This window comes from Cyanistes caeruleus, chromosome 1 (assembly GCF_971803275.1).
Source record: "Cyanistes caeruleus chromosome 1, bCyaCae1.hap1.1, whole genome shotgun sequence".
NCBI classification, from domain to species: domain Eukaryota; kingdom Metazoa; phylum Chordata; class Aves; order Passeriformes; family Paridae; genus Cyanistes; species Cyanistes caeruleus.
The window spans coordinates 6,412,554-6,440,195 of NC_141701.1; the positions used below are offsets into that span (position 1 = coordinate 6,412,554).

At 38.1% G+C, this 27,642-nt stretch overlaps 1 protein-coding gene across 21 annotated transcripts in view; it reads left to right on the forward strand.

The window, feature by feature from the left end:
* FAM135B (family with sequence similarity 135 member B) overlaps positions 1-27,642 on the forward strand; it is a 286,821-nt gene that overhangs the window by 231,900 nt on the left and 27,279 nt on the right. For all 21 annotated transcript variants that reach the window (XM_086877994.1, XM_086878035.1, XM_086878004.1 and 18 more), the window contains one exon: positions 7,235-7,361. In XM_086877994.1, the coding sequence (XP_086734120.1) occupies positions 7,235-7,361 (127 nt within the window). The remainder of the gene's footprint in view (positions 1-7,234; positions 7,362-27,642) is intronic.

Below are 27,642 nucleotides of genomic sequence, written 5' to 3' on the forward strand. Positions count from 1 at the left end.
ATGCTCCAGCCCTCTCATCACTTTTGTGGCCTCCTCTGGGCCTGCTCTGAGAGGTCCACAATGCCCCACAATTTCCTGTGCTGGGGATGCCAGAGGTGGATGCAGCACTGCAGCTGGGGTCTCACAAGGGCAGGGCAGAGGGTCAGAATCCTCTCCCTTTACCTGCTGCTCATGGAGCTTTGGATGAAGCCCAGGATGTGGCTGGCTTTCTGAGCTGCAAGTGCACATTGCTGGCTCATCTCCAGTTTTCCATCCACCAGAACCCTCAAGTTCTTCTTTGCAGGGCTCCTCTCAATGAGTCTCAGTCTGTACTTTTACCTGGGAATGTCCAAACTCAGGGGTGGCACTTGGGTCTGTTGAACCCCATGAGGGTTTTGTGGGCCCACTTGTCTCCAGAGCAATCATATTTGCAGTAGATGTGGGATGACCATAAGCATGGTGTGATGCTTTGGTGCTTGGATGGTCTCTCTCGGCTCCTTGGGCAGCTGCATCCCTCTGAGCAGGGAAGGGACTGCTTGGCTTTTACTTGTCCTTACAGAGCACTGAGCCACAGCTCGGTTAGAAACTCTTTCTCTGATCCTAAGAGAGCTTTTACTTCTCTAAAAAGCACCTCAGGAGTGGCTCAGCAAGCTGGACTGCCAGGGACCAGGTTCAAGACTTTTCTTTCCAGGCAGGAGTGGGATAATAGGGGAGAACTGGGATGTAGGGCTCAGTGGTTGTGATAGGTGCTGCCTTGACCTGAAACACTGCTCCCCTCACCTGTGTCTTGCCCTAAACCCAAGGACACCGTGACACCAGGGCTGGAGCTGTGCTGTGGCAGAGCAGTGGCAGCTCTGTGCTGGCTGTGGTGTCCACCCTGAGTGCTTTTGGCACCTGCAGATCATGGAGTAGAATTTTAGAGTTTTAGAATGTGGGAGAAATAGAGCAGAACCTACAGCAGGAGTTGCATGCCACATCCTAATATGATACAAGTGACAGTTCTCTTTGGAAAGTTGAGGGCTTGCCTCTGGCAACCTCATTTTATCCAGGGTGACAGGAGATAAGCGCGGCGAGCTTGTCAAAAGATAACCAAAAAAAGGGAGCAATGTTCAAGCTTGAGACACTGCTGAGGCACTGGCCTCCATAAACAGCCAAAGTACCTTCCATTCTCTTACCTAAGATCCAGGGGCTAAATGTCAGCAGACACTTGTAAGAGGAAGGTGAGGAGGAGGAGTGGGGGCTTTGGACTCAAGTTTTCTCATTTGTATGGATGAGTTTGGTTTATGGCCCAAGGCACTGACTTCTCCCTCAGCTCCCTGTCACTAGCCAAGACTGGAAGTGCAGCCAGTGCTTATTAGCCCAGCTGCAGCTGTTAGAGAATACACTTTGCTCCAGCACAACTCCATGAAATATTTCTATTTTCTCTCAAAGGAAAATGTGTGGGACTGTGGTGAAGAGGTCTGCTTAGTCTCAGGCACGCTGCAAGCACAGTGCCTTACTTATACAGGACTCACTTAGGAAGCAAACACAAGAAACAAGGCTCATTAATTCTACAGAGCTCTTCACCGCTTCCCAAAAAATAAAAACCCAAACCACCAAGGAAATTTAAAAAAAGCCAGTCTTGAAATCACTGCAGATGAGCAGATCCTTTGCCATGGGCAGCTGGCAAACCTGTTTCCTCTTGCTAACACAAGAAAGGTGTTTATTTTTCCCAGCTTTCTGGATTCTCCTCAGCTTTCTATTCCTTTCCCCACTTTCATACATAAGTTTATGTGAAAAAACAAAGTAGGCTTTCAGGATTTGCTTTAATTGCTTGTTTCCAGATCACTGCTTGAGAAACAAGAAATCTCGGTGGAATCTGAAATGGGCAAATTATATAGTATAAATTTTGTTGGTGGAGCAACCAAGACACACATACTCAGGTTTTCAGCACCTTTACCTTGTTCTTTCTGGAAGAGGAAACAGAATCAAGGGGACACAAAGTATTTAAAGATTGCTGATCCAGCCCTGATCTAGTTCTCTGCTTCACTACACTGAGGAATTAGGCCAACCCTGGCCCTTCTTGGGCAATTTTATCTCACCTAAATCTGTTTATTTCCAGTCATCCTCCTGTTCCTCAAAAGCACAACTGACCCATCTATAAATGATACACACACTGTGCTGCCTTGTGTGCCTTGAATCTGGGTGCAGATTATGCAGGTCTATTTTCCCACAGCTGCAAGTGTAGCTGGCTCCTACTTAGGGACAGCTTGTGTCTGAAACTGCACAAATATTATACTGGGCACTAAAGTCCTGCACTTATCTCCCCTCTCCACATTGTTTGCAAATAAATTATTCTGTAAAAAAGAAAATGTAATTTTTATGCAGCAAAGAGCTATTCCTTCCATAATATGTTATTAGAAGAATAGTGGTTTATATTATTTTCCTCTCAGAATGAATCTATAATAACTAGATGATTTTTCCTTTGAATTTTATTTTATTTGGTAGTTTGTTATGTATCTGCAAAGATAAACCTTCACTTTGGCATGCCATTCTTCTGTGCTACCAGCTGAGAAATCACATAAGAAAAACATGACAATTTATGAGTCAAATTTAAAAAGAAAAATCCCACTCAAAAGTAAATTAAATATCACCACATGGCTTTATCTGCTTTCAAGTTTTATAGCAACTAAGGTTAAGTTCAGGACAAATGAACCAGCATTTTCCAGCAGTCAAAATCACTAAAGATTTCAAACCAGATTCTCCCTCCTCTCTGTTTGGTATCTAAGGAGAGATATCTCTTCTCATTAAAATTTTATTCTAATAAACCTTATCAGTTTTACCCAAAAAGCTCAGAACATTTTACAGTCACTGACTCTAACCTTATTGAAACTCCTTGTGTGAGAGAGAGCCGTGTCTAGAGGAGCACAATCTGTAAACATCCACAGATTATTCTTAAAAATAAATAACAGATCATCCATGTACCCTATGGCCACGTCCCAGTAGTAATTTGCCAAAAGCTATTTTAAAGTTTTGAGTTAAAACAATGAGGGAAATTAGTGTTGTCACTACAATTTTCCTGATCTGTGGGAGAAGGCAGTTCCTGGTGGAATGCAAACAGATGCTAGTGGAGACCATGAGGGTTTAATTCTGAGTTATGCCATTTCTGACTTATATTTTCAATTTTTAATGCAATAATATTTTGTGTATAAGGGACAGAGAGAAAAAGAAGTGGTTTCTCCAAGGATCTGGCCTAAATGGGATACAAGATAATTTCTTGAATTTCCACTCCTGATTTACTCAAAAGATTGTAATTTCTTGTCCTTGGGAATGTGATGATAGTGTGTGTATGGATGTTGTTTGTTTTTTTTTTTAGTTTGATAATTTCATATGGTGTAGGATAGGGTTTTTTCCCAAGCAAGAGTCAGATCCCAATTTTTTTTCCCAATTCTGCTAAAAATGTCAATTCATGAAAAAAAATTGTTTTGCCTACCAAAAAACCCTAAAGAACCAAACCCTCCTTGCTACAAAAAGAAAGCCCCAAAATCCCAAAATAGAACTAAGAATGAAAGAAAAGTATTTCATTTTTGGGCAGGTTATTCTGAAAGAGAATATGGTGTTCTATTAAACTGCCTTAAAGTATTTATTTTCTGATTTGCTTCAATAACATATCTGAATTAACATTTATCAAGACCATTCAATTCCTTATGCTAGGGAACTATCATTTTACTTATGTGTAACAGAATTGTCCACAGAAGAGAAAAAAAAACAGGGAATAATTATTTAATATTTTGTGCTATACAAGAACCCAGTGTTGCCACATTGAATTCTACAACAGCAAGTTCAAAAGAACCACAAAGTTCACCACTTATTACAACATGCAATTAATTCCAAAAGATGTTACAGAGGCCAAAAGTATAAATCACAAAGTCATGGACACAAATTCGTAGAAGGTAACTATGACTTCTGGAAATAATTGCTTGAATATAACCTTTGAGTCAGAAAGGTCTTAAATTTTGATTTCTGGATCTTGCAGGCTGTAACAAAGGAGGAAATGGGATTTTCAAGGCAGTTTACTGTACTGTGTGTCCACAGGTGACTGCTGTAATAATTGTGAGACTTCTTTGAAGGATAAAGGCATAAAATCAGAATTATAGAATGGTGTGAGCTGGAAGGGACCTTAAAGATCATCTCATTCCCTGCCATGGACAGGGACACCTTCCACTAGACCAGGTTGCTTCAATCCCCATCCAAACTGGCCATAAAAACTTCCAGGGATGGGGCATCTACAAATTCTCTCAGAAACCTGTGCCAGGGCCTCACCACTTGTGGTCTCAAGGATAAGGTCATCAAAAGGCCGGCTCAGAAAGAACCCATAAAATGTTTCACTGAAAATATTAATAGTTCTGCACACATTTTAATCCTCTTGGGCACACACATGTTACCTCTTTTGACCCTTTTTATCCTGACTCCAATTAAAAGCTGAGGTTATCATACTGGATAAGGATCTAAATGTTGATGTTAAATCAGTGCTATTAAATAGATAGTCCAAATGGACACATAAGTAACAAGGTTCATGATTCATACAAATGAGCATGTTTGCAGAAATAATTAGAAGAAATAAATACAGCAAAAAAAATAATTGATGTAGCAAATTAACCTGTTATTGCTAATAAAAATTTTCTTCAAGCATAATGTACTTCAGGAAACATTAGAGGGACTCAGCAGTTTGTAAGCCTTCCAGTTAAACTTTCCCCCAGCAGACTGATGATGTTTTGGCATGTTTCCCAAAAAAAGGTTTTTGTTCTACAGTGCTATGTGAAATCAATTTCCATAAAACCAACAGATTAAAAACCCTTCTCTGGTGTAAAAGCAAAAGATAAATAAATAAAAAAGGCATTAAAAAGTGCTCCTCTTTCCCTTTAAACCTTTGAGAGCTTTGCTCATATTCAAATGAGGAGTTTTTCATGTGCACAGAACATTTGTTTAAGCTTCTCTCTCTGATGCCATAGCAATCATTTTAATTTCAGTTTCTTGAGCCTTTCCAGCAGACCACAGCAGACAGCATCGTTCAATAACAGCTGAAATTATTCAGAGCCTTGTATAGCTCCTGTCTGTTGGAAATAGCTTTATGTATTTGTTTATTTATTTATTGCTTTTATCTTAAATGGTGCATGTAGGAAATGCATGGAAAGGCTTCATGCTGCTTAGAAGCGAACAGCTGGAAATTGCTATGATCACACAAATTAAAATATACATAAGCAAGAACAGCTATTTCCTGATTTCTTCTACCCCATCATCCCTCCTATGGAATGGCATTTTTGCCAGTATTTATCTACAACAAACAGCAGTTTTGTTCTACAGATAAGACAGGGATTTGTGTTTTACCTTCTGAAAGTGGTCCAATTTGTAATTTTGCTTGAGATTCTTTTTCTAATGTTGCAAAACTGTTTCACACCAGAACCTCACCTGTTGTATGGCTGTTAATGAATTTTTTTTTGTTTGTATATTTAATATAAATCCTTCCAGAGTTCAAGAAGCATTTGGGAAATGGTCTTGGGCACATGGTGTGATTCTTGGGGCTGTCCTGTGCAGGGTCAAGGGTTGGATTTTGGCAATGCTTGTGGATCCTTTCCATCTCAGGATGTTCTGTGATTCTATGATTCTCTGTTTTTTGTGTGTTTCTGTGCAGCAGTCAGCACATTAATCTGTCCTTAAAGACTGAATCAGGTGTAGATATCAATTCATTAGTTTTATCTGAGCTGATGTGGCCATGTGATACACATCTCCATAAAGGGATAACCTCGGGCTGGAAAAGCATTGCAGCAGGAATGGCATTTCCCTGTGGCTTTTAGTTCTGGCTCATTGTGGTTTTAAGATGTTTTTTTGTGGTCTCCATCCTGGAAGATTTTATTTTTTCAAGAAGAGCAGTTCTTCTGGGTACAGTGGGATTTGGGATGCTTGGATGGGCATCAGATACATGTGGATGGTGATCCCAATCTGGAAGCTGCAGCACAAAGCCAGTGGCATTAGCTCTGCACCTGGTACAAGCAGCAAATGTGTTTTCCCTCTTTCCCTACAGTTCATTATTTCTATTCCAACCTTTCCTGCATGTTTTTTAAGAACCCTTCTGGTTACTTGCATAGCAATCACAGTTTGTAATTTGGCTCACTGCATTCCCCACAAGTAGCCTGATTTCCCTCTTGAAATCTTGAAATAGTTTGTGTACAGCATGTGTTATCAGAGGGTCTCACAGTGGGGTTAGCTCCAGTTGTTGATGATCCAGCCTCTCTTTCCAGTCCACAATTAGAATTAAATACTTGGAGATTAAAATTGCTCTGATCTGTTTGACATCACTGCTTCAGCAAGAGATGACTCACATGCTGGAAATGCCAATTCCTCTCCAATGAATTTAAAGGCAGCCCACATCATTAACTGGGGTGTAAGTACTGCTCAGATTAATCCAGAGTATGAGCCCTGGCTGTGCATCAATACTCTGGTGGGCTTGATGCTGAGTAAACTCCAGTCAGGTTATTTCACCTTTAATGGGTTCTTGGTCTTCAACAGGAAATGTACAAATATAGCCAGAAGGGAGCACTGACCACAATAATCAGCACTGAGAATAAAACTACTTACATTCTGTCATTTTTTTGAGGAACAATTTGGATAACAGTGAAATCACATTGCACCCAGGAAAAATAAATGCATTTTTCGGCTGAAGTCTTATCCTTCTTGTGCTGAAAGCTAATGCTATGGGAGACTGAGAAGTGGCAACCAAACTTGTCTGTAAGAATAAGTTTAGGATGAGCCAAAAAAGATATTGGTAGTTAGGAGAGATCATGCACAACTCAAAGAGGAAGGATGATGTGGTTAAAGCCAGAGAGAAAGATGTTGCATTCATCAAGGTGCAAGCTGATGAGAGTTTGCATAAGAATGTGATCCATTTGGATAGATGGAAAGGTTGTGTTGGTGAGATGTTATGCTGGAAAACGATCTGTAAGACAGCAGAGAAAGGAGTGAGTTAAAGGTAACACTCAAACCACTCCACTGAATGCCTAGAAAACAAACTTCATTCACATTGCTTGAGCTACTGCACACTGGACAATGATCATTTTCAAGGAAAATGGGAATTTACAGTGTAACTTGAAATAAATAGCAAAACTTACTAAAGTTTTAAATCTTTTTTAAGCAAGGAAATAATAACCGGGACAACAACGATTCTTCTCTAAAAATGCCCCTCTGTTTACATTTTTCTTCTCAATTTTTCTCCTTGTAGTTTCGCTCGTCCAGGGAAAGGTTCATGGCTTGGTAAAGGCAACCTGGAGGCAGGACCAGACCAGTCCAGCATGTCATTAGAAAATCTAGTGTTTGGAGCTGGCTACTGCAAACCCACTTCTTCAGAGGTAAGGAGGATGAGGAATGGTGTCTTACATCAATTTGATCACACAGTGTGTGCACATTGTCTGTGGAGAACATGTCATGGGTTTATATTTCCTGTAGAGGGATTTTTTGGAAGGACAACCCTTCAAACATTTCTGCATGCACCACTGGCACTTGGATACACAATTCCTGGGTGTTCATGATCCACCTGCAGGGATCATTTCAGGGTTCAAGATGTATGGATATACCCCCCATTGACAGTGACACTTTTAAGACAGGATTCACCTGACCAGATGTTGGCTGTAAGGTGAAATTAATTATTTAGGAAAAGGTCCTGGCTTTCAGTTCCTTTGTATGACAGTCAGGGGATATGAGCCATTATTAAGGATGTTGTGAAAGAGGGATTTGTGTCCAGGATATTTTGTGTGTTCGTAACAGGGTGTTTCACAGTGCCTTACTCATGGCAGGTCCCACAGCTTGTGTGTGTCTTTGGTCTTGCAACTTGCCACAGGTAAAGAGGAGAGCTCTTTGTGCAATTTTTAAAATAAAGTTGTTCGTTTTAAAAGGATTCATTTCTTTTTTGTTTATATTTTTATTTTCTTTTTTATGTTTTTTAAGTGCTAACCTTGAGGTTTGTGTTTTGTTTTGATTTTTTTTAATCAAAAATGTTTCCTCAGGTCTAGAAACTTACTGCAGAATACTGCAACCATTAACCTGCTAAGAAACCTTGATTCAAGGCTTCTGATTAACATGCTGCCCTCAGCTTCCCTCAGCCCTTCCTGTCAAAGCTTTTCTGTATAAATATTAAAAATATGCAAGCCTAGAGCACTTGGTGCAGAGGAGCTACCAGGGAATTAACGAGGGCTGAGAGAATGTTTGGCCTGAGGCTGCTGTCCCAAACATTGGGTCAGTGTATGCTTTTGGCAGACAAACTGACCTCAACCTCTGCCTCTCTGCTAGACAGTCACATCATAGACATTTAAATAACTGGATTTTAGGACAATCTCTGAACATCTCTATATCACATAAGAAAAAAGCTTCTTTGGAGAGTGGTGCCTATTTTCATTTTCCTCTGGACAAGTTTCTGTTGAAAGAAGAGAAATGGAAAGTTCTTCACTCCCATTTTTGCTTTTAGTCTCCATGGAAAAATCTTGGTCTGTTGTAAATAGAAAAAAAAACTTATTTCCTTCCTAATTTTCTTCCTTAGCTGGAAGCTCCATCTTCTACCTGTCTCTGTAGACTACTTGTTTGGTTATTTTTTTTAATGGCAGGATAATTGTGGTGAGTTGACCTTGACTGGAATCCAGGTGTTCACCAAGCCATTCTATCATTCCCCTCCTCAACAGGACAGGGTGCAATAGAGAAGAATGGTGGGTAAAGTTAAAGTCAGTTTAATGAAGGAAAATCAAGGCCACGTGCAGAAGCAAAGGAAAACAAAAAATTCATTCTCTCCTTCCCATCAGCAGGTGATGTCCAGTCTCTTCCTGGGAAGTGGAGCTTCAGGGTGTGGTTTCTCTGGAACACAAACATTATAATTGTGAATGCTCCCCCTTCTCCTCCTTTTCCTCAGTTTTTATTGCTCAGCACACACCCTGTGGTAGGGAATATCCCTTTGGTCATTTTGGGTCAGCTGGCCTGGCTGTGTCCCCTGCAGGATCCTGCCCACTCCCACCTGCTGATGGGGAATTCTGGTGCTGTGCCAGCTCTGCTCAGCAGGAGCCAAAAACCCGCAGTGCCACCAGCACCTCCACATCCACCAATGCCCAGCACAGCTCTGGGAGGGCTGCCACGGGGAAAGTTAACTCTGTCCCAGCCAGAGCCAGTACAATTATTATTATTATTATTATTATTATTATTATTATTATTATTATTATTATTATTATTATTATCCTAGCAGATGAACTGTGAAATACCAAATGGAAATTGCTCTACCAAGAACTCGCTTTAGCACACTGCTACCCTGCAGTCATCAGAATGCCACACACCAAAACACCATAAATATAATGCTGCACAGTCCATGTGGCCAGATGTGCATTTGCTCAGCTTCAGAAACCTCCATAGCTCATGACAGCTGTTCTTGAGCTGAGTGTTTTAATTTAATAGATCACGATGGCCTTTTTGCCTATGCAGGATAATGAGAAAAGGCTATTTTCTCTTGACTTGACATAAAAAAAATTAAAATTCAGAGCTAGAAAAGAACCTGTTGAGACCTGACTCTAAGGAAAGGCCATGTGACTGACTGCTGGTTTATATGGGAGTTTATATCAGGCTGTAAGTGATTGAAGGAAGAGGAGTAATATTAGTTCCTACAGTGCTGCGGTTCTTGGCACTGGGCCAAGTTCTCTTCCCTTTAGTGACTTTTTGATACTATTCCAGGTTGTTTGAATGTGTTTGTTAAACTTCAATTGGTTTGGAGAATTTTGCATCACTGCCAATGGGCATGAGAATGGATCCTACCCTTTTCATGAGATTAAAAACCCCCAAAACCTGCAGACCTCTCTGATTACTTTACGTATATTTTTGTTTGGACCTTCCCTACTGCGTGTCTGAATTAGTAACTGTTGAATACCAGAACTCAAAATATACCACCCATATTTATGTTTGTAAACTATTCTGATTTGAAGCAACTGGCTAAATCTAGGGTGAAACATTCATAGATCTGGTTTTCCAAGGCTGATGAAGCTTCATGGAGAGGCAGAACACAAGAAAATCAACTTTATAGGGATGCTGGTTAGTTTCTTTTCATGTCATAAACTGCCGTGGGACAGTTAGTATTGGTCTATCCTGTTTTTAATTTTGTTTAGTTCTATTTTCATCTCCTTCTGCATTTCATGTGCATTTCTCTGTTTTCCTTGATCTAAGAAGTCTCCAGGCTTAAGCTCTGAAAATGCATCTCCTGGACAAGTGCCTTCTGTTTAGCATCTTTTCTAGGGAATCAAATCTGATTATTCAGTTTACTGTAAGACTGCAAACAGTCAAGACTTTCCTTATTTCAGCCTTAGCTATTGTGAATAAACCAAAAAGAGCTTCTTTTTCCCCTGACAGCTGCAGATAGATTATTTTTCCAGAACACTTTACAAACTTTTACAAATGAACAGAACTTTGTAAAGTGCAGGGACTCTAAATCATTAATATTGTACCCTTTTCCTCTGGTCTAGGCATAAAACCCCAGGAAAGTTGTAGTTTGTAGCATCTGAAACCTTACTAAGTCCACCATTTATTCAGTTTCATAGGTTTGGTACAAATTCTACAAATTCAAGAAGCAGATTGTATCACAAAAGTAAATTTTGTTCTCATGTCATGATATGCAGTAGATGGATTGGTGGCATGGAGTTTTGGGTTTATGTGGCAAGGTTTTTGGCACCAGAGGAGAGTCGCACCAGGGCAGGCTTCTGTCAGAGGAAAGAAGAACTTTTCCCCACATTAAACAAAGACAATTCACCAGTCATGGTTCAGAAAAGATTTGAACACAGTAGAGTGGTTTCTGGATTGAAAGTAGTCTTAAACCCCCAGAAAAGCCAGAAATGTGATGAAATATGATGTCAAAACTGCCAAGTTATGTTTTCCATTTAACTCTTGAATACAAAGTAGAAGACTTTACCTTGATATATCATATATAGGTCATACTTTCCATTTATCCTCTTTTTTTCCTGACAGGACTTGGATGCATCAGAGAGTTAATGCTCTTTTTAGGCCCACAGGTTGACTGTGGAAGTGCTCACATAGTTCATGTCACTGATTTTCTTTTTCCTCACTGAAAAAGCAATTGACTGCCTTAATTTTTGAAGATAGTCAGCATCAATCAGATTTTCTTTCCACTTCCTGACGTAATCTTCCGCGTTTGGGCTGCTGAGGTGTCGCTGCTTAATAACAGATCCTGAAGGCTTCTTGTTCTGCACTTCTGGCTTCTCACTGGGAGACTGATTAAATGCCAGCAGCTTTGGATTGTACATGTGTATTTTCCCTAGATCTTATCAAATGAAATCTGGACATCACTGGCACTTTCCTCATCTCCTGGCTTAGCAGAGTAGTTATAATAATTAATTCTATTTAAACCTAAGTGATTGTTTTAAGTCTTTCTGTCTCTACCCATTCCACTCCCTAGCAAACAGGGATCTTCCTTTTCTCCTTTCCTCCTTCCCTCCCTCTCTAATATTTTCTCTATATCTATATTACATTTTTCCCTTCAAGCACAATTAAGACAACAAAGATATTTATTATTGAAAGAAGATATTTTTGTGTTATCAGATAAATATGAAGGAAGACAATTCTTTTGGTCAACAAACTAGAAGAGAATAATCTACAGAATAATAAAAACTATGAAATAATAAGAAGTGCTAGAACTTTTCCAGTTATTTTCAGCCTATAACTATGCTCACAGGGAATATATATCATTGCAGATATGTCCAAAATAGGATCATATCTAGTGCAATCTTGGGAGATGCCAGTGGGGTGAAACAGCTTCATGAGCTATGTGTGGTTTCCTTTTGGGGAACCTGAATTCCCTTTTGTGTTTGCTAAATTGGTTTTCTGTGTGAGGAAATTCAAGGGTTTGTTTTGGATGTTTCAAGGTTTGTGTCTCAACTCCACACTGACTCACTCTTTCAGGTGATGTCAACTGCTCTAAGAGCTGGATACTGGAAGATTACAGCAGCTTTATTTATCTACAGTAAAATAAACTATTCCTCCCAGATCTGAAAACTGGATGGTCACTTACACTTCAGGATTTCTGTGCCTTACCCAGTAGCATAAACCTCTTCTGTATTCACTGTTGTCAGGCTGCTTTAATGTCTTTGTAATATTGTGCATCACATGCCTGCTGCGTTATAATCAAGTTGAATCAATGGCATACTGGGGATTATTAATATACTGTACTCACAGTAATCTTATTTTCATTTGGCTAGCAGTTGCACTGCAGATAAATTGACTTCTAAGTAATCAGATTGATTAATCATATGATTTCTCATTAATAAGGCACTGGTGTTTGATGAGAAGTGTTCTTCTTTCATCTAGCATTGATGTAGCAATCCCAAAAGAGGTTTGTGAGGTTTATGTCTGGCATAACACAAGAACCAGGAGTGTCATTCAAATGAAATTTGTTGATGATAAGAGTTCTTTTCCACAGACAGTTTGCTAATATTTTCATCTTTTTGGCAACATATGCAAAACCTGGGCTGTTCTAGCCTAGCACCAAAACATTATTCAAACATACATTTTTATGTCTCATAGCAGTCATCTGTGGTTTAGTCTTCTTTTCTTCTCTGTAGTTATGGCTCTTTGGCCAAACAGTTCTTTTTCAGCTCTCAAAGTAGCAGGACCCTGAGATGATGTCAGCTCATTGGAGCAATGGGCTAAGAAACCCAACATTATGGGTTTGATCCCTGTCCAGGCCACTCCCTTAAAAGCTCAACTTGATGATCCTTGTAGATCACTTCCAACTCAGAATATTCTTTGATTCTGTAGTGATTGTGCATCAGAGAGGAGCCCTCATAGAATCCATTGTAGGAACTTTAATATGTAATATGAATCTGGTCCTAAGACAACTGATATATATTTTTGCTTTTGTTTTAATCATCATTTAAATCTCATTTAAAATAGCTTTTACTTATAATTGCTCAATGCAGTTTACATGGGACTTTTATCTAGAATTACATGGAAATGCCCTTAGTTGTCATTTCAGACTTCTCTACTCCAGTGTGAGTGTTTAATGGTAAACATTTCTTTCATGTGTTAGAATGCATTTGTAATGGGTGGTTTTAAAAGATTCCTTGGGTGTCTCGCTGATGCAAATGGTGTGATTGGGACTCCAGCAGATGTCCAACACATAATTATTCTGAAATACTAAGACAGCTGATATACTGCTCTTTATAAGGTAAAATGACAAGTATATTTAATCAGTATGTTGAGGGTGCCATTTGTGATAATTACTGATGAAGTCTTTAATCTTTGGTTGCCCGAAGATAAATGGCTGATCTCTAGAAAGAACTAAATGATTTCCTAGCTGTAGCAGAAAACATGTAACTAATAATGTGACAATAACTGGTTTCTTTAATCACTGGCATATTTCTTTTCTGTGGTTTTCACTTTCTGACCCGACACATGCAATGTATGGCAAAGCGACGATCTGCATTTTTATAGAGTTCAAAACTGAGATTAATTTGGGTTTAGGCCTGAAACATGGTGTTAAAAAAGCCTTGCAATCTTTTTTCTATGGGTGTTCAATGAAAATGTCATTAAATCAACTGGAGATTCTTGTGAAATTCCAGATAGGAGGGTGATGGTGACTTGTTCTGGGGAAAATCCTTGGGAATTGCTCATATTGTACTGATAATTATTTCTTTTGTTAAGCAATAGAATTTGCATAGGAAGTTGCTCTTTTCATATGCCTTTTTTTTTTTTGCTGTTTTTCTGCATTGTTTATGTATTGGAAATAATCAGATTGTTGCATTCTCTTTCTAGATCTCACCTAGACTTATATAACTGAAAGGATTTTTATTATGGCTAATTTAGAGAGTTGTGAGTAGTGTGGTGAAAGGCAGACTAAGCATGGAGGATTTATTTCTCCTTCACAACTACCATTACAGTTATATACTGAAGAATTTATTTGGCTTCCTCCACCATAATTTCTCACATTGTCTGACTGCATTTATGTGGTTTGTACAGCCATTCACTTGGCTGACATTGCTTCAGTTCAAGGTTTTCCTTTCTGGAGGTTTCAACATCAATTTTTCAGGAATTTTCAAGAAGTGGCTTGTGCAATAATAATTCTTTTTTAATTTCTTCCCCAAAGTAAAGTGGAGGAGCAGTGAGAACAGATTTTTTACTCCTCACTTCAGGAGCTGGACTTGGCTGCTCTCTACCTTTTGAAAGAATGTTTTTATTATTCACTTTTTCTTTCTTCTCAGTATTTTTTCCAGTGGTACCTTACTTAAAAATCATGTTTATATGCCCTAAGGAGCAGTAATCCTTAGCTCCTAAGGAACAATAATTCCCACTGACTGATGATGAGAGAGTTCCTGAAGGGAGACCAACTCTCAGAGCTTCTGAGCTGATGGCCTTTGCAGGGTGAGCAGAGATGCCAACACCACGGTTGAGATCCATCATCTGAAAGCCAACCCTTTGCTACTGGCAAGTGTCCCAGACAGCAGCTCTGGGACTGGGGAATGAGAAAAAAGGTTCCCTCTCTTTCCTACCACTTTGGCTTGTTTTGTGGAAACAAATCTTGACGTGACAGCAAAAGCCTACACCTCTGTTCACAGCTATCATGTCAGTTGTAATGACCCAAGAAACAGCTTCACAGCTGATAATTAGAAGTTTTGGTGCTGTGTTAGGTGGAAACACTTAGAAATGCAGTCCCTGTAACACCAGTTCATGCAAAACCAACTGACCTCACTCAAATGGTCTCATATTTTTTCCAAGGATCAGACAAGATTTGGCATTGTGACAATCAGAAAAGAGTGGGCTCAGAGAAAGAGATGGGTCCGTGATGATTCTCAAAAGCACTGCCAGACAGAGGGTGAATAGCATTAGACAAAAGTTTAGCCAACAAAGCATTTTTTTGGTAGCTTTATGGGAAAATAAGAATAATTTTAGAAGTGCTTCAGGACAAGAATAACTTCTGAAGATGACTTGACTTAATCACATATCCAGAATCTATACTCCAGTGTTGTGATGAGTGTCAAAAAGAAATTTGGATCAAAATTGGTTAATGCTTCAAGGAAACTCTTTGCATAACCAGGAAAATTGTGTCAGTATTCATGCAGTTACACACATGAGTACTTGGGTGAGAATATGGGTCTAAAGACTTATGTAGGGTAAGCCAGACACAGCCAGAGGCAAATGAGCTCACACTACTTCTTTGAATGGCATAAACTTTGAGAAATCAGCTTAGTTTTAAAACAATATTTACCTCTACTGCTCCCAGCTTCACAGTCTGGTGTTTTGATAGGGTCTGATGTATTGTTAATATCTGTGCACTCAGTCCCTGCATGATCCCAGGTTAGCTGGCTGTGTTATGAAATGTGAAGGAGCTGCAGTATTGTTTGTTTGCTGCCTCTGGTTCCTAGAAGATCAGATAAGGCCAAGTCAGAGAAGCCTTTACCCAACAATTTTCTTCCTTGTCTTCTTTGTAGACTCATAGAAGTTTGGATTGGAAGAACCTTTAAACATAACCTAGTTCAAACCCCCTGCAATGAGCAGGGTCATTGTCAACTAGAACAGGTAGCTCAGAGCCCTGTCAAACCTGGTCTTGAATGTTTCCAGGGATGGGACTTTTACCAGGTCTCTGGGCAGTCTGGCCCAGTGTCTCAGTACCCTCAACACTAAATATCTAGCTAAAATCTACCTTTTTATAGTTTTAAACCATTACCCCTTGTCCTATCTCAACACACCCTGCTAAAAAATCTCTCCCCATATTTCTTATAAGTTGCCCTTAAGTATTGAAAGGTTACTGTAAAGTCTGCCAAGATATTCCCAAATTCTTTCCATGGGTAGGATAAAACCATAAGGTCAGTGGAAGGCACCATGTATCTGCTCTTTGATGACCCAAGGCAAAAGTCATTTCCACCTCACAGGTCTTTGTTAGGCCTGGATGCAATCTGCAATGTCTCTGCTGGAATTAGGTCTTCCTGTCATTGGCAGACAGGGTTGGCTGATGAGGGGCAGGGGTGAAAGGACAGCAGGACACCCCCAAGGCAGTGCTGAATAACATTCATGTGGGTGGTAAACTCTGCTTCTGCTCTACACACTGTGTTTCTTTGTAAACAAATACAGCTCAACTCTCCAGAGCTGCCAGTCAGTCTCTTTCTCTACTACTGAACTCATTAGAAGTATTTTATTGAAAACCATAAAATTATGGCCTGCAGAATAAATGGTAAGCTACTCATAGCTCATGAAATTTGATTGTCTTTGAGTGCAAATTACTTGAGGGCTGGTATATGTACTATGCATAATACAGGAGGTATCTATGGGGCTATGAAAATGAACCTGTGAAGATGTAATAGTTATGCAAATTCATCCAGTTCCAGCTATTCAAAAGTTCCCTATTTTGTTGCAGTAAATTATAACATATCAATGTAATTGCCTTAAATAACATACCCAGGAAATAGTCTGATTAGCCATTATTTCTGTTTCAGTGTTAGAACAGAAATTGTGGATTTCTGCAGTGATAAAAAGGACTGTACATTATTTTATCATTGGCTTTTCCATTTGATGTATGTTTACATGCATGTGAAAGATGTATAAATGATTCATTCCCTGAGAGTGTCATAAGTGAAGACTTCAGGGATGTGGCATAATCAGAGGATTAGACATTGAGCTGTTTCCTGGCAGCAAAAGACATAGAAACCACATTCCCCACATCAAAGAAACTAGACCAGCATTACAACACCTGGGCCAAAGAGGAGCAATTTTTGTGCTGACCAATTTTTTGCAAAAGGAAGACACCTTTAATCTAGGCTGTAAATGATGTTTTTCTGAGTGTGATTTGAAATAAAATAAAAAAATAATACTAATAAAATAAAACAATACTCATTAAAAACAGGTTTTGAAGCATTTCTAAAAGAAAAATCTAATGGATCTCCTTGGATCACTTTGCAACTTCAATTACCTGAGTGATGGGACTCTCTGAGCCTCAGAATTATCTTCAGCAAAATAATTAGGGAAGTAATGGAAATTGATTTGACTTGGTTTTACAACAGACCTTGGAGTATGTTCTCACAACAGATCTTCTGTTGATTATTTTTCACAATGCAATAATGGAAAAAATTCAGGTAACCTGAAAAATGGCCCATTTAGACCCAATAAAAGGAATTTTTTTCCTCCCCATTTCTGTAGACCATAAAAGAGCTGGTATAACACATTGCCAGAAGGTGCTTCTGTGAACTTTGTAAGATTTTACACAATTGTGCAAAATGACAGCACAGACACAGTCCTTGTTCTGAAAGGATGGGAAGTGAGAGGGCTGTGATATAAACCAATATTTGAGTATTTTGAGGAAGACTTTTCTTGGAGGCAATCAGTTTCTGAAGCTGTCAGGGCTTAGGCTTTTATCTTGTTCTCCTTGTTTACCTCTGTCTTCTCCGTGAGTATCAAATACTTGACTGTGATTGCTTGCAAAACACAAGACTTGTTGGATTTCTCTCTGATCTGGTTTGACAAAGACTACAGAAGTCAAAAATCTTTTACCCACCTCTTTGGGGAAAAATGGAAGTCAATCATGATCCAAATAGAAAGTCTGGGATAGGCAGGAGCATTTGTAAATAATAATAAAATATAACAGTCATGTCAATAGAGACATGATTTCTTTCTGCTTGCATATGAATCATAGGAACCTACTTGGTAACATTTGTGGCTGTGGAAACAATAAAATAAAAACTGCCTTGGTAACGAAATGTCAAACTACTTAAAAAATGAACTCATAAAGGTTGAAGTAATTTTTCACTGTCAAAAGAGAGTTAAATATTTCTTCTTTAGCCATTGTTTGACATTGTTTCTAATATTTAAATTTGCTAAGATGAGGAAAAAAATCAGAAATAATTCTGATTGTTTCATTTTTTTATCTCCATTTATGAAGACAAAGGTAATTAACCAGCATGTAGCAACTGCTCTGATTATAGACATTTCAGCAGTGAATTACGGGCAAAGCTGTTAATAAATTGATTTAAGTGGGTAGGGTTGGCACTGAATCTCTTCCCTCCTATGAGAGTCTGTGTGATCAAGAACCAAAATAACCTACTAGGAACCTATTTTCAGATTGTACCTATAATTTCAGAAGCCAAGCCAGTGGTAGCAAAATGACAGGGTTCAGTGATCTTGGCCACCTGCTGTAGTAGCCCTGAAAGCAAAGAGTGCAATTCATAAACATCCTGCTAATGGGCTGGAGTATCAAAAATCCCAAGGCACTCATGTCTATACCCTTGTTATTTATATAATACATTATTATTCTTAGTTTCTTGATGGTACCATGCCATGTTGTAAGACAGTAGATGCATGTTCCCCACAACTAGCACCAGTGAGTGTGGATAAAAGCAAAGGCTCAGCCTGTTGGATTGATGTAGAATATAATCAAATAGACTTTTTTATTATTTTTTTTTTTTTGGTGTATATGGCCTCTTTGAATTTTAAGTTTCCCAAGAAAAGGAAATATATCCTATTTTTTATTGTATTTATATGATGCTGGAATAGTGGTCCTCAGATTTTGCTTGTGGCAGCATCTAGCTCATAAACCCCTTTTCTACAAAATGTGAACAAGAGATGAAGAAATTCATCACCTCATTTAAGTTAGACTTAATTTTTATCATTTCATTAGTATCCTTTTTGCACTTTTGTTGTCTCTGGTCCTTTATATATTCCTTTCTTCGAGCAGGAGGATCCCTGTCTTTGCCTTTGAGTCTTTCCTTCTGCACAAATGGTGCTGCAGTGTTTGAAGTAAGCAATTCCTCCTCTATACACCAACATATTTGTAGCTGAGAACAGTTTTAAGAGAGTAGCAGGATGTCAATTTTTTTGGTTTTTAGGTTTAAAATGTCATCTTTTTGTGCTTCATGTGCTCAAGGTCTTCATGCAACTCAAGCACAGTTTGTTGGGAAATTTCAAGTAGCCCCAAATAAGTTTTCATTGGTATGACCTTCTGCATAAACAGAGCAAGAGTGGTTGCAATAGGGACATTTCTTTAATGCTTCATTAATTCATTCACAGTTCAGTGCATCCTGTGCTTAGGGGCAGGATATCAGCCAGGATAACCCTAACCAGTCTGATTCCAGTGAAAACACTGTACCTTAGAAATAGAACTCATCAAATATTTGATCACTTTGATATTTAATTTTGATGTGCTTCCTGTCAACATTTTGGAAAGGTAAAGAAGAACCCAAATTTCAGAAAGCCCAAATGGAACATTAGTGGGACAAATACAGTGAGGCTTGAGTTATTTCTGGAGTCTGACTGATGTGCAGACAATGCAGTGTCAGCCTGGTTCTCCTCCTGTATACTGAATCCCACTGACATGCTATTTTCCTAGCAAGAAATAAAACCCCAGACTCTGTGGTCAGAGACAGGAAAGAGTGGTGTGACTGCTGAGTTCAGTCCACCACCTCTGTGGGAAACTGTGAAACAGGCATAAATTTTGGAATATATTTTCCATATGTATATATATATATATTTATGTTTCTGTATATATATGCATATTTATATATATGTATAATTATATATATGTATATATGTGTATGTTTTATATATATTTATATATATGTATATTTCCATATGTATATATGTGTATTTATGTTTATATGCACATATATAAAATATATATATAATTATACATATATATTTGTATATTTTTATATGTGTATAATTATATATATGCACATATATGTGTATATTCTATATATATTTATATATATGTATGTATGGAATATATCCACATGTATATATGGAATATATTTTCCATACTCTCTGCATCCTAATGTCTACTGCTCCCCACATTAAATAATTGTGGTGGTGTCCTGTGCTATGTTACATGACTCAGCACGTGTCAATTCATCTAAATTCACAGTGTACATGTGAATTTAAGGTATGATTTAATTTGTATTTGTATTTGTAGTTCATTATAAGGTTTTAAAAGGTTTGTTGTGGTGCTTAAGTGTCAGGTCTTGAAATGTGAAGTCACAAGGACTAGATGGTTTGCAATCACCAAGGAAAATGTCTTCGAAACAAAAAAATAAAGAAGGGTGTTTCATTTCACTTTGGAGAAGGAAATACTTCTTTCTAAGTTTCTAACACGTTTTTGTTTTTTTTTTCCTGTGTGGGCAGTGAACTGTAAAATCAATTATTCCTGTAGCTCTTGTCATACGTGAACAGAGGTCCAAGCCTGAAGTCACTTTCTCTCTGTCAGTCACTGTCAGTACATAATAGAGCCTGGCATTTCTAAATAGGAAGCTGCAGTCCTTGTTGCTTCTTTTATTAAATAAAAAAATATGTCAGAGTGACCATTTGCTTCGTGTCTGTGCTTCAGAAAGCAACACAGAGCCAAGTAGTGTGGTACATGCAGTTTGATAGAAGTTCACTGTGTTTAATAGCATATTCTGCCCAAAAACATGAGAGAAATGGCACCTGAAAGAGAACAGAGCTGAATTTGTTTGTTAGGTCCACATGAATTGTCAGAGTGTCTTCAGCCAGCTCTTGTGTCAGCTGTGGCCATTCTCTCTTGAAAGGACGAGATGAGACCTCCACCTCCTCACTTCCATCTCACGTCCCTTCAGTTCCTCATTTTTCTCTAAGATGATTTCCATGCTCACACTACACCCAAAAATATATGCTCTGGGGCTGATTGTCATCTTCTTGGAGTCAGCAATTGCTGCTGAGTGAAGACTCCAAATCATACTGTCTGAAACATTTCCCCTATTGAGGGAAGAAAATGCCTATTCAAATTCAGGATGCTTTAATTTTATTTTTATTTCTCAGTTCAAAGCTATATGATTTTTAATTTTTTTTTTTTTTAAATAATGCAGTTAACTGTAAAATTCTGTAAACAAAGCCAATAGTAACTTATAAAATCCTGGGGAAAATAATTTATTTAATTACTTAGCTCTTTGTTCAAATACTTAATATCAGACAGTATATAGCATAAAGAGAAATACTCTTCCAGCTGCTAACCTGTATAATTACACACCATAAAGCCATTTCCATCCCAGCCAGAGCCACAGCTGAGCACATCCTTCCCTGTTCCTAGGCAGGCATACAAGTGGAATCAAAACATTTTTGACATTTTCTGATGTCCTGAATGGCAATTGTAATGGCACAATTGTTCTAATATCACTGAACAGGGTTTCCTCTTCCATGCATGTGTGTGTGTACATACAGGTGGGAGAGACAGAAAGATGTTAACAACTGTTCTTTTAAAAATTTACTGTTTTATGCTGCTGCCTGCAGAGATGAGTAATAACAAGGCAGCTCTTCAGCTCAGGGGTCCTCATTTGATCACAGAAACAGGAGTGGATTTGCTTTCCTCATCTGTGAGTTGGCAGCTTGGACTCTTTAATCAGAATGGACAATGTATTAAGGCCCTTTTTGATGTCTCCACTGTGTTATTTTTGGTTAGGAGATCAGAATTTGCACCATAAGTGTGTATGTATTAATAAATATTTAATTTAAAATGACATGTAAAGACCAGCTTTAGATAAATAGATGATGGATGGATGGATGGATGGATGGATGGATGGATGGATGGACAGATAGACAGATAGATAGATAGATAGATAGATAGATAGATAGATAGATACATACATACATACATACATACATACATACATAGATTTTTGTATAAATCTTTGTATCTAATCTATCCTTTTTTTCATAAACATATATTTTTGAATGTTTTGGGTGGTTTTTTTCCCATAAAATTGTAATTATTCAGTGTTGCTCTATCATCTTTTAGCCAAGAGATACCACAATGTGCTTTGTGAATGTTTCTCATGCAGACTCTTAGTAATAACAATATGAAGATCTGGACAAACGTGTAATTTTCAGACCCAGAGGTAACAGAGGGAAATAAAAGCACACCCAAAGGTTTGTAGTGGATAGGGTGACATCAGTCTGGCAATGTAAATAGTGAGATTCTTCAGGGCTCCATCTTTTTCCCAGTCCTCTTTGACATCTTCATTAACAACTTGGATGCAGAACTTGAAGAAATACTAAGTGAATTTGTCAATGACACTGAATTGGAAGGAGCTGTTGAGTCCCTCAAGGGCAGGGGGGCTCTGCAGAGGGATCTCAACAAATCAGAGAAATGGGCAATCACCAACAGTGTGGAGATTAACAAGGGCAAGGACTGGATTCTGCACCTGGGATGGGCAGCCCTGGATGTACAGACAGACTGGGGAATGAGAGGCTGGAGAGCAGCTGTGGGATGGGACCTGGGGGTCCTGGTCAGTGGAAGCTGAATGTGAGTCAGCAGTGCCCTGGCAGCCAGAAGGGCCAACCCTGTCCTGGGGCATCAGGCACAGCATCACCAGCCAGGCCGGGGAGGGGATTGTTCTGCTCTGCTCTGCCTTGGGGAGGCCTCTCCTCAAGTCCTGGGGGCAGTTTTGGGCACCACAATTAAAGATATAAAGGTATTTCAGAGTGTCCAAAGAAGGGTTATAAAAATTGTGAAGGGCTATGAAGATAATGAAGGGTCTAGAGGGGAAGACATATAAAAAACAGTTGGGGACTAGGAATTGGATTCAATGATTCTAATGGATCCCTTCCAAATCAGGAGATTCTATGATTCTATGATACATGATTCATACAGCTTTCCTTGTGCCAGATGGTTCAGTGCTTATCTGAGAAAAAGGATGCCTTGGGTCAGACTCTGACTTTGATAAGACATTTACCCCAGTGCTTAATTTGCTGCTAAAGCAATGTTTTTATGGCTTTAATTTTCTCTGTGCTGATGTATAACCCTAGAGATCAGGTGAAGAAAAAGGATTTTTCCCCTTCTTATTTATCATAATCAGAATTGTTCAAGAACTTCTATAGAATACCCTATACGTGCTTTTACCTGAAGAGCCACCATGATTGTAGGCATTTGTGATGATCCATAGGATGGAACATATCCTCCCGTCAGTAAATTCAGTTTTTAAAGTGATGTGGGAAATAGAGTACAAATAATTGAATAGAAATTAAAAAATTGTGAAATGCCCCTAAAAGAAAAACCAAAGAAACCAAAACATCTGTGCATGAACTAAAGTAATTTTTTTGTATTTTTACCTTTAAATTCTAAAATATATTGCTATATGAACTGTATCTTGATGAAAATGAAAATAAAAATGAAAAAAAAGAGCCAAAAATTTTATTCTAAAGGAGATTTTTTTTTTTTCTTTTTCCTTCTAAAGGGGTCAATATGAGACATTTGGAACATTGTCAGGTTTTTTTCCTCATAGAAGAAAAAAAATAATATCTCATAGAAGAATTCTATTCTTCTCTCATAGAAGAATTTTAAGGGAAATCAGTGCAATCTGTGAAATATATTTGCTTTACTAAAATGATATTTTTAGATGGTAATTTTCCCTAAAAAATACTTTCCTGGACACTCCTTCTTGGCCAATTACAAGTAAAAAACCTACAGCCTCCATTTAGAACACTTACAGTACTGGAACAGTGAGACACAATCATTAGAGCTGACCAGGAGAATTCTCTTCTATCTGTTCAGAGAATGCTCTTTTTTGGGCTTGATAGTTCCTACTTGTCAAGGGTCTCAAGTCAAATACTTTCTAACTGCTAATTTTGTACAAAGTGTAAATTATCAGTGAACCTGTCACTAAGTCTGACTGCAATGCCAACTATTTTTTCTATTGCTTTATTATCCCAGGGGTTTTAACAAAGTAGCTCTAATTTTTCGAGGTAATAAATGTCAAATTGTATTTATGAAATACCAACTGATGTTTTCTTACATAACAGATTTAGTGAGAGGCATAACATAAATAGTTCCATATATTGTCAATGCATTTCTAATTATTGCTCGTTATTGAGGCTTTGGATTAGTGTTATTAGTGTAACTGAAATAGGATTTAAATATAACATAATGAACCAATATATCAAATACAGACTAGTAAATCAATACAAACAAAGCAATTTATTAAGTTGATAGCACATGCACATCCTACTCCAATATTTCTATTTATCTTAAATGTTTGGTCCTCAATTTTATTTTTTTAATGGAAAATATTAATTTTCTCAGTTTTCCATGGCTGTTCCTCCTGTAAGAATGCTGTCTTCCTGTAGGTGGATATTAGAGGAAAAAGATTTACAGGAGCTGGCTTATGTGGGTGTCTCTACCCTCAACAATGTGCTGTATTTACATATCTGCTGCTGTCAGATGAAAACCAGAAATGCATTGTTTTTCTGCCAAATAGGATTAAGATTTGTGTCCCATGCCTGTTATGTGTAGTCTGTGGTCGCTCTGTTCAATAAAAAATGTTTAAAATTCCAAGACTGGGCTGAGAAGAAACAGTGTCACCACAGAATGGCATCCACAATCTGGCCTCCGTGGGCTTCCATGTCTTTAAACTATGGAGTTTTTTAGATTTGCCAATAATTTTTCACTGCCTGGCACAGGGATGTAAAAGATGTTTGTATTGATGAATGAATTAATGAGGGGGAGTTGTTTGGGTTTGGCAGTTCTCCATAGCTGAATGGAGATGTAAATATAAATAAATACACATATAGAATCATTAGGGGTGGAAAAGACCTTTAAGATTATCAAGTCCAGCTGTCAGCTCAAGCACTACCATCATTTGTACCATTAACCATGTCCTCAAATGCCACATCCAAGGGATTTTTGAACACTTCCAGGGATAATGATTCCATCACTTTTCTAGGCAACATGTTTCTATGCTTGACAACACTTTTAGTGAAGAAATCTTTTTTAATATCCAATCTGAACCTCTAAAATCACTCTATGTGTATACACATGAGGTTTTTTTTCTATATATGCCATACATATTTATAAAAACATTCTTAGTCAACTCAAATGCAGATTTTTTCCTTGTTGTTGTTGTTGTTCTTTTTGGTTGGTTGTTGTTTGCCCTAGGAAATATCATCATTAAAATGTTTTCATTTTCAACCATCTAGATTATTTTTTTCTCTTTAAATTGCATATAGGTTCTGTCATAAGAATGACTCAAAAGACATTCTTTGCCCCTTCAGTCTTCTCTGAGAGTTCATTTTAATGTATTTTCATGATAACCTCTTTAGGACAAAAATAATTTCTGATATGCAACCAGTTTCAGAAAATGGAATGAAAACTTGTCCTTTTATCACTGCTCAAGCACTTTCACTAATGAAGTGGAAACACTAAAGTTTTAGCTCAAGACAAAACTATAATTTAATTTCCAATCACAAAATAACAGGAAACCTCCTGTCTTAGAAAACAGCATCCAAAGTAGAGAGTAAAGCCTTGGACCGTGAGTTTGAAGCCAGAATAGAATTTTCGTATTAAGTAATCAAAATGGCCTTGCAGACAAATGGGCAGATGCTGTGAATTTAGAAACAACATTTATCTTGGGGGGCTGTGATTTATCCCTCAGTTCCAGGCAGTTCTGTAGGTCTTTCCCAGAAGCAGGTAAGGTAGGGCAGCTCTCTCTGCTATTGGAGAACAGCTGGAGACTGCAAAACGTCAATTTAGTCTGGAATGGCTTTTTAGTATATTAAAATTTTTGACAAGCAATCTGAATCTGAATTGTGAAATGTGTTAAGAGTTAGATTAAGCATAAAGGGTCTCATTTACCAGTTGTTAGTGCTATTGTTGAACACTGAATGTAGTTAACATAGCTCATGAAATTGCTTTAATACAAAACAAATAAAAGCTACTTACTGTGCATTACAAAGCATAAAATTCAGTTGGTGCCTTTTGATATTAGATAGACGTAGTACACAGGTAGTGAATATCCACAAATTGTTTTCCACATTTGAATAATGAATTGACATGAACCTTATTTGATGAAGGTGTTTGCTTCTTGCAACTAATTTTCCTTTCTGTTATTATAAAGGAAAAAGGACATTTATAACACTATACAATCTAATTACAGGAGGAATCTGTTGACTGATAAGAGCACTGCACAGGGAACAAATTCATTTAAAAGGCTAATTTACTTAAATGTATTCAATGGGGATATTGCAAAAATGTTTAGTTTGTTTGGGCTTGTTGATACTGAAGGCTATTTTACTTGGCTGGGTAAATCTAGCAGAAGGCCAGCTTAGAGGATAGATGGACAAGTGTCAGCGATGTCAGTGTTGGGGTCCAGCTTTGCACATCATGATCAAAGTGAACTGAAGCCTTTACATTCCCAAAACACGAGGCACTAGTCTTTATCTCACATTTGTCTAGATTTTTATTTATGTGATCATATAGTGTCAGGGCTCCCTACCCTTGGCTTGGGGTTTGGATCTAAATGATCTTTAGATCCCTTCCAATCTAAACCATTCTGTGACTCTGTGATTGATGATGATCACAATAAACAGGGAAATGGAGAAATTAGGTCTGTATGCTTAGGATTCTTCATGAGGAAAGAGCTTCAGAGCTCTTTAGCTTGAGAGAGTTTATGACCTTTGGAAGAAGTTGCAGGAAACTCAGGAGGGCTACAAGGATGTTGTAAGGTAATGCAGGGAGAAAATTAAAACAGCCAAAATTCAGGCAGAACTTAATTTGTCTACTGGTTAAAAAATACAAAATATTTGTATAAATACATTTAGAACAAAAGGAGGGCTAAAGAGAATTTTTGATCTCTTTTTCCCTAATGATGTTGTCACAATGGAAAAAAATAATTTTGTGTCAGTATTTATTGGCTTCTGTGTTGTCATCCATTAGGTCTTAAGTCTTGAAGTGAAATTTGTCAGAAATTCATGACCTCCCAAAATTTTCAGAAATGAATAAGGGAAAAAGTCAGAGATGCAGTGTGCCACTGCAGACAGAGGTTACCTTGGAAGAGGAAATCAGCACAGATGCATTTTTCAATCAGCAAGAAGAATCTGTCTACCTACAAATTACTGAGATTAAAATAACAGTAGGTCAAAGGAATTATTTCAAAAGGTCATGAAAATCTTTACAAAGAAAACCAACATGTACTTTTACAATGGATATTACAAGCCCAGAGCAGCCATCAGGCTTCGTGCAAGGGGGGATTTTCAGCTTCAGTATTATTTTTTTATTTAATTAGAGGTTTGTCTTGACCAGAAGTAAACCAATATTTGTCATCCTGAGTCAAGAAACCTGGAAAGCTGAGTACTTTGCAGCTGTTTAATGGGTCACAGCCACTATTTTTCCTGAGATCTGGTTTTGCAGCAGTGTTTTCCCTCAGAAGAAGCACGTGGCATATTACCAAACTCAATTTGTCAGTATTGTAGTCTGAATCCGTTTCAAGCTATTGGCAAGAAAATAGGGAATCACCTGAATAAAAAAAGAGGCAATTAAAGTAGCAAATATGAAAGGTCTGCAATCTTTAGATCATCCTAAAAGAAGACATTTCTTGATATTTCTCAGCTTGTGATGGGTAAGTGATGGATATCCAGAGATGGATAAACTGATTAAGCTGCAGCAGTTTGTGGTGGCATCATCTGGCAGATGCCTGCCCTGCTGGGGTCCCTGAAGATGAAGATGCACAGACCTTAATTCACATTAGTTTAAACTGTCCCTGAGGGGGGTTTAATAATCTCTGTAATGTCCTGCTCTGTATCCTGTATGTGTGTGACAACTTTCAGAAGAAGCAGAAGCAACCCTGTGAGAGCAGTAATACTTTTAAGTCACTGAAGAACTAGAAATTTGGAGCTTGT